Source organism: Otolemur garnettii, unplaced genomic scaffold (genome assembly GCF_000181295.1).
Source record: "Otolemur garnettii isolate 467f Iridium unplaced genomic scaffold, OtoGar3 scaffold00048, whole genome shotgun sequence".
Taxonomy (NCBI): domain Eukaryota; kingdom Metazoa; phylum Chordata; class Mammalia; order Primates; family Galagidae; genus Otolemur; species Otolemur garnettii.
In genome coordinates this window covers 4,949,992-4,958,381 of record NW_003852443.1, presented here as the reverse complement: position 1 = coordinate 4,958,381, position 8,390 = coordinate 4,949,992, and the positions used below count along the sequence as shown (strand labels likewise).

General features: G+C 34.7%; 1 protein-coding gene across 1 annotated transcript in view; it reads left to right on the top strand.

The window, feature by feature from the left end:
• ITGA4 (integrin subunit alpha 4) overlaps nucleotides 1-8,390 on the top strand; it is a 96,319-nt gene extending 87,929 nt beyond the window's left edge. Inside the window, exons 22-28 of the mRNA XM_003791468.3 lie at nucleotides 746-836; nucleotides 2,963-3,070; nucleotides 3,949-4,074; nucleotides 4,767-4,886; nucleotides 6,983-7,081; nucleotides 7,483-7,602; nucleotides 8,212-8,390. Coding sequence (XP_003791516.1) covers nucleotides 746-836; nucleotides 2,963-3,070; nucleotides 3,949-4,074; nucleotides 4,767-4,886; nucleotides 6,983-7,081; nucleotides 7,483-7,602; nucleotides 8,212-8,310 — 763 coding nt within the window. The 3' untranslated portion in view covers nucleotides 8,311-8,390. The remainder of the gene's footprint in view (nucleotides 1-745; nucleotides 837-2,962; nucleotides 3,071-3,948; nucleotides 4,075-4,766; nucleotides 4,887-6,982; nucleotides 7,082-7,482; nucleotides 7,603-8,211) is intronic.

The following is an 8,390-nucleotide window of genomic DNA, read 5'->3' as shown; positions in this document are numbered from 1 at the left end:
GAACCATAGCTAAGCAAATACAAGTTGACTGCAGGTTTCCTGGTTTTCAGTGTTTATCTTGCCTCCCCTCCTTGATTTTCTCATGATAAGTTTGGATAAGGAATTCTCTATAACTGTTAAATTCCTAAAATTTATACCATTTGAATATTTCCAGTTTTATATTACCAAATACTAATTATCCAGTAGGAGCAACTTCTGTAGTAGGGACATCCCTAGGAACATATTTCTTAAAGTTTATTGTGGGTAAAATATGTCTAATCTAAAGGTTATTAAAAAGGCGACAGCCTTTTATTCTAACAAAATCATATCAGTGTTTGAATTATTCCTTGAACTTGGGTTTAACACAGATAGGCAGCAGGAACTGTGGAATGGGAATAACTCAAAAGCAGGTAACACAGATGGAGTTATAAGAGCCCTAGGGAAAAGCTAAGGATTTATCTCATTTTTGCCAAATTTGTATGAATCATTTAAGGGCTGAAGGAGGAGGAATGGTGAGTGAATGAACCGGGTACAGCATTGGGAAGGCAAGGAAAGGATATTGATGAGAACAGGTATTGTCATCTAGGTCAGAGCACAAAGACTACTAATTTCATTACTTTTTCAATAAAACTCATATCTGATCACAAAACCAAAAGTATTTCATCATGCCTTGTAAATGTCCTATTATCCAATCTATAGAGAAAGAACCATTTATAATACCTTGTTGAAAAAGACAGCTAATTACATTTGAATTTGTTTCTATCAGGTTTGTAAGCCCAACTTCATTTGTGTATGGATCCAATGATGAAAATGAGCCGGAAACGTGCATGGCAGAGAAAATTAACCTCACTTTCCATGTAAGAAAATATAGTTGTGTTGCTATTTGTCAAAACCTGAAAGGATGTTACTGGTGTATTGGTCCAGGGGGAGAGCACATACCACAGCTGGCTGGAAGGGGCTGCAGCCTGGACACTCCTGGCTCTCCAGGCCTTGTCCCTGGTACTCAACCCTGTATCTCCTTACAGTACAGGTGGGAAATAACATGCAGAAACAGACTTTATACTTGAAATAGACAAAGATATAGGATGAACTGAATTTGCCAAAGATACATGCAAAAAATAGGATAGTCAAGGAGAAGGAGTCTTTGGGTGCAAATTAGTGAAATCTCTTCTTGGTTCAAACTGTATAGAAGCTCTCACATTACCAAGTAAAATCAGCTTTTATCTCCACTTTCTCCATTTAAGGTTGACAGCCTTTCAAGCCATAGGTTAATGACCTGTGGCATGTGCTTTATCAATTATAAGAAAACTTTTTTTAAAAAGCAAAGAGTACTAACATCCAGAAGCATTAGTAGACTGCTAAAGCTAAATTTAAGACTTTTTTAATGTAAATCTAAGACTTTCATTGTATCACAGATGTTGATGATGAGAAAACAGAGATAATTTCCACAAAAATATTTTTGACCCCAAAGCACTGTCCAAACATTTAGTTCTGTAACAATCTATAGACTTTGATTAGGTATTATTATATTTTCTGAGACAGTGCTTTTCAAAAGTATATTATAATTACTTGGGGTACCTATCCAAAATCCAAATTCCTGGACCCTGCTCCAGATCTGTGGGGAAAAAAATGTCCTAATGATTATAAATATACTCAAGTCTTTGTTACACTATTATATAAAGTGTTGGAAAAATATAGTCTTGCATTTTTAAGTCACAAGAATGTTCTAATCTGAACCCAATGTAGATTTGATAAAATAAAAATAATCTGATAAGGTAAAATAGAAGCCAAGCTAGACTCTGTAAGGACTATTTATTAATCTATTGAGTATTTTCTAAATAATTTATAATGGAGTGGCCAAGACTGGAAAACCTTGTAGTATATAGGTTTGCAAAATCTGCCCAAGTATGTGGGTGTTCTTGGAGGTCTCAATGTTATGAAGTGATGAGATACGAAGCCTAACTGTAATTTAGATGGATCATTCACTGGTATTAGGAAGGCTTCCCCGTAGTACTGGGCACCGTTGGATACCTATTGCTGACATTTGGTTCTGCAACTTCCCTGTGCTTTTACAATTTTGTTTTAAGCAATACCAAAGAGAGGGCTAGGAATGACTAACCTAGCAATTACCACCTGCTCACAAATCTGGGGATACTCTCTTCACCTATGTCATAGGCATTCAAAAGATGACTGCAAGTCTGCGATTCACCCTTTTTCATTTAGGTACTACAGCCTGTCTCTTTTGTGACTTATTGTATTGATTTTATACTTAGGCTCTCAGTAGGCAATACACGTATTTTGAACCAATCTCCTTTTTCAAGGACCTGCAGTCCTCAAATCTGTCAACAATAATGAAATATTATTCCCTTATGCATTTTTGAAAAGTATCATTAAAGACCTTTGTGTTTTCTTTAAAACCTCCTAACATATTCTTTTGATTTTCTGAATGCATTAACATTATAATTACCCTGAATACCAATATATTTTTATTCACTTACTGCTCATGATTATCCCCTCAGCAGGGAGTGTTTTTTTAAAAAAACATTATAGTGTTTTAAATACCTGAAAGTTTTAAATAACTTTTATATTGGGAATACTATTAATACCTCTTAGCATTTTCCTTAGCTGTTGGATAATAAAATGTTGAGACAGTTCTGTGGACCAATTGACTATGTTTTTAAAACAAATAATGTAGCATAACATGTACATTGGTTATGTCTCTTCTTTAGGATTGTTTCTCCATAAACTATTTGTCTAAACGTTTTGTTTTAAACAATCCCAAAGAGAGGGCTAGGAATGACTAGAGTTGGAAATTATTAACAAACTTGTAAAGTTCTGACTATGAATATTGTCTCTCTCTGCAATACAGCTGCCAACTCCAAACCTCCACCCTAATAAATGTTGTATGGAATATACAGGGTCACCGAAAAGCTCGTTGATATCTGTACTTACACTTATGAAAAACATTTTTCCTTATTTTCAGGTTATCAACACTGGCAATAGCATGGCTCCAAATGTTAGTGTGGAAATAATGGTACCAAATACTTTTCTACCCCAAACTGATAAGCTGTTCAATATTTTGGATGTCCAGGTAAAAGTGTGTGTGTGTCTATCTGACCTGTATTAGGTGTGGCTTAAGTAAGCAAGTCAATCTCTTATTCAAGTAATATTGCTAGCCTGGAGATTTGTTAACTTATTCTAGTCACACTTCATCTAAGTTGTGAATGCACCATGCATTTCTTGAGTTAAACTGTGAATGTTACATCTTTCATTGGAACTGCAGAATTACAGTAGAACCTCCATATTTGACTTATGCAATAACAGAACTAAGCTCTATCATCTCCACTGAATAATTCCTGTATCATACATACTGCGATGTAAACGTGTGGAAATAATTTAATTGGTAGAATTCTTCATAAAACTTGAAGCCACTGTGGATAGATCAGGATTGTAGTAGCTTTTTTATCTTAAAGGAAGCAATCTTTAAATCACTAAAGAACTGATATTCTTATGTTGATGATTCCATCATCATTGTTTTTACATTCCAGGCTCTAGCCAAGCAGTCAACAAGTAAATATACTAAATAGGTTTCGGATCTGATGGTTAACAATCTTACTTGAATTTCAGATTTAGATAGAAAGACATGCTGTTGTAACATTGTTCTGTATATAAACCCGAAGAAATGTTTAATTTCATGCCTATGTTCAAGTATCATTTTTCATAACTCTGTAAGGTGAAGGCTGTTTTATCAGCTTGGAACCTGTATATAATCCTCTATAATTTTGCTGTTTTTTTGTGCTTTTGACACAGAAAGTTAATTTCTCCTGAATAAGTCTATCAAATTTTTTTTTCACAGTTTCACAAGTATTGATATAGTTCAGAAAAGATAAGCAACTGAAACTTTTAAACACCGTTGTTTGTGTTGTTCTTTGCAACGTTGAAAGATTTTCTTGCTTTGTATCTTTATAGACTACTACCGGGGAATGCTATTTTAAAAATTATCAAAGAGAGTGTGTGTTGGAACAGCAAAAGGGCGCAATGCAGACACTGAAAGACATATTCCAATTTTTGTCCAAGACCGATAAGAGGCTACTGGTAAGATTCAGTTGTTTAGTTTGCATTTCTTGCTTCCTAACAGAGAAGTGAAAAACTAAAAACCAAAAGTCAGTGGATTTAAACTGTTAGTTGAGTGATAAAAGTGAAGTCAAATTTAAGTAATATTCTGGCCTGTAAGGAACCAGTATGATGATAGGGTTTAGACAGGCCCACAGTTTCATTATTCATCTAACCAATGCTCATTCCTTGTGAGGCAGACATTGTTCCAGACCCGCTGGGCATCAAGATGTTGTCTTCACCTGGGCAGCCTTTGTGCCATGAGGTCAATTTTCATCTTAGTGAATTTATGAAAAGATACAGGAGCGACAGTCATCATCTTGAAATGCTCCCAATTTGATAACAAACAGAACATGTAACTTAGAAAGCCCCTGATTAGGAGTCTTTCTTTTATTTTATCCCAGAAGGTTAAGTTAATAAGAATAATGAGAAAACATGCTCCACTCTGAATAATTTGTTTCTGTTATCATTTACAAAACAAACATTTGTGCCTTGTTTAAAGCAAGATAATTTTTTTGAGTGTCGCTAAGGAAAGCAGATATTTAATTCCATGTTTACAGCAAGGTAATCTTGAAATGCTGTTAAATAGAGCAGAGTTTTAATTCTATATAACAATTTAAAAAATATTTTTAGTGCCCCAATTTTTAATATCCCACTTTTGTATTCTTTTCAAGTACTGCATAAAAGCTGACCTACATTGCTTAAATTTCCTATGCAATTTTGGAAAAATGGAAAGTGGAAAAGAAGCCACTGTTCACATCCAGCTGGAAGGTCGGCCATCCCTTTTAGAAATGGTAAGCCATGGCTCGGCACGCGTCACACAGTGGTTACTGCACCAGCCACATACACTGAGGTTGGGGGTTTGGGCCCGGCTCAGTCCACCTAAACAACAATGACAACTGCAACAAAAAAATAGCCGGGCATTGTGGTGGTCACCTGTAGTCCTAGCTACTTGGGAGGCTGAGGCAAAAGAATCGTTTAAGCCAAAGAGTTTGAGGTTGCTGTGAGCAACCACAGCACTCTACTGAGGGTGACATGAGACTCTGTCTCAAAAAAAAAAAAAAAAAAAAAAAGAAAGAAGGAAATGGTAAGCCAAAAACATATTGACAACTTTGTGGATAAGTTCATATACAATCTACAAATTTAATAATCTGATACAGGCAGGATGAGATAGAGGCATTCAACATGATAAGAATGTATAAATAAAATTCTGGAGTAAAAGAATTATATTTCTATTTGTCATTTCAGCTGTCTATTGACTAAGTGACAATGCTTTAGTAATTAAACAGATAATTAAGATTAAAATAGACTATGGAATAATCAAGACATTTATTTCAGAAAGCATGTCCAACTGCCTATGTACCTTAAGTCAAAGAAATTGACTATTATTTGATATAGCCCTAAAATTCTTTCCAAACTGATTTAAATTATGTTTATAAACCTAGTACTTTAAAAATAAAACTAAAAAGACAAACTAAAGCATTCATAAAATCAAACTGTACCATCAAAATGTACCAATAATAGTAAAACACAATATTCTAAAATAATGAACTTTAAAAGTTAAAAAAATAAATAGGTCTTGGACTTCTTCCTAGAAAGGAACATGTATATTCATGAAAATGACTTTGAGATAAAACGCGTTTTATCTGGAGTTCTGTGTTTCAGCTGCCTCATATGTTCGACATGGATAATATCTCTATCTTGGGGGTACTGCAGATTAATTGTTATTTTTTTATACGCACCTGGGAATAATGCATGGCTTATAGTAAGCCAAAGGAAATGGCCACTATTATATGTTCAGTGGAATTTTTGAGATTACCACATACACAGACAGGCAAAGAAGAAATGTCTGTTTTAGTTTTAACTAAAAACGAAGTCATAGGACCATGAGCAAGTCAATTAACTTTTTGCAGTTTGCCTTCTCAGATTCTCTAGATCCAGATTTCTCTTCCAACCCCTGGGCACTATGGACATTTTGAACCAGATAATTCTTTGCCATCAGGGGCTGCCTTGTGCATTATAGGTTATATAGAAGCACACTCAGTGCCTATCCACTAGGAGCCTGCAGTACCACATTCCATGTTCTGACAGTGAAGAATGTCTTGGCATTGCTCACTGTCTTCTAGGCCATAAGATCCTCCCCGCTGTGAACCACTGTTCTAGATCTAAGTAAAGCTTGTCATTTACCTTCAGCTCTAAAACAATAAATAACCTTTACACATTAGTTTTTAACTTCTAAGGGTCACATCCCTCATCAAGAATCTGACTGAAGACTATATTCTTGTTTCCCTCAATAAATGCACTCATAAAAATATCCCCTAAAGATGCTTACAACCCATAAAGCCTGTCCACAGATCTCCAAGCTTCATGGGTTCTGAGTTACAAAGCCCCCAAATATATTTAATTTAGAAAGCAAAAGAAGCCCAAATAAAATGGATTCAAAGAAATGTTTATCTGGCAAGAAAAGTCGTCTTTGGGGATAAAAAATTCAATATTCAGGGGAAAAAAATAACATCAGTAACTAGTACTTATCTCTTACTGTGTTCTAACAAATATTTAAATCAAATTATCTGCAAAGTGGAGTGTTTATTTTTATTTGTTTATTTGTGCTCATTTGAACCTGCCACCTCTGGCATATGGGGCCGGCACCCTACTTCTTTGAGCCACAGGCATCACCCCCAAAAGTGGAGAGTTTAATAAAAGAGTTTCAGTGAAATGATGCCACATAAATTAATACCAAGCCCACGCCTCTGTGATCAAAGGATGCATTCATTGCCTTGTAGTTGATGACAAATGGTGAAATAAATTGAGAAAGACAAATTATGAAAACTTCTCTAGTTTGTAAAAATCAGGAGAAATTACTTCTGTTAATCTGTCTTTTATTGAACAGGATGAGACTTCAGCACTCAAATTTGAAATGAGAGCTACAGCATTTCCAGAGCCAAATCCAAAAGTTATTGAACTAAATAAGGATGAGAATGTCGCACATGTAAGATTGCCCTTTTAACTGGTACATTAAAATTGCTGGGAGAAATATTGCAGGGACGTTTGTAATTACCTCCTTGTGAGTACCTGAGTCAGGAAAGTAGAGTGTGACCACATCATGGAGGGCCTTAAATTCCTCACTGAGAGTTGACATTTTCCACAACTGGCAGGAGGGAACAACTCTTTAAGGGGCTGAATTTGGTAACAGTGAATAGAATGGGTTGGAGGAATTCTATCCCCCTCTGTTTCTCCTAAACACTTACCAGAATTTCCTATGGTTATGTGAGAACCAGAAAGAAAACAAGGTGGATAGTTCTAATTATGATGAAAGGACATCAAAGAAAATGGAAAGAAGTTTCTAACCCAATGAGTCATTTTTTTTAAATTTTTATTTAATTCATGTAGGTTCTGCTGGAAGGATTACATCATCAAAGACCCAAACGTCATTTCACTATAGCGATCATTTCAAGTAGCTTGCTACTGGGACTTATTGTGCTTTTATTGATTTCATATGTTATGTGGAAGGTAAGCCTCTAATAATTAGCAATGTTAAAGCACTCAAAATGCCACTCTTTATTTTCTCAACATTAATTTGTGGCTCCCAAGGTATTACATTTAAACATTTTAATAGTTTAATGTTAAGTTTTTAAACTTTAAAGAATTTTTTAAATTGTGGGGTGAGCATATCATACTGACCTAATTTCTTCTAATTTCAATACCAAAGTTTCTAGAACAGCGGTTCTCAACCTGTGGGTCGCGCCCCACAGGAACTGTATTGAGCCGTGGCATTAGGAAGGTTGAGAACCACTGTTCTAGAAGATATTTTTTCTTAAAGATAATTTGCTTTGAAATATGTTCTTTTTAATAAAGCATTTGAAAAATATTGCAAATTATATTGAATGTCAATTTTGGAAAGAGTGTGGTGTTACTGATAAGCCATTCGTTAAAAAAAACAAAAATACTTCTTTAACCTTATATGTCCCAAACTAAGTTTTACTAATTACATCATTAAAAGCCTTCATGATTAGTGTTACATGGGACATGGTTTAAGAAATATTTATTAGATGTGATGTTAGTAGATGTGAATGTTCATAACATATACAACTAGTGATTTTTATGTAATGCTGTTTTCAGGCTGGCTTCTTTAAAAGACAATACAAATCTATTTTACAAGAAGAAAACAGAAGAGACAGTTGGAGCTATATCAACAGTAAAACTGAGAATGATGACTAAAGACTTTCAAATGGAAAGAACAGAAAACAGACTCAGGATTTCTGAAAAAAAAAAAAAAAAAGACACTGTTTACAAGAAAA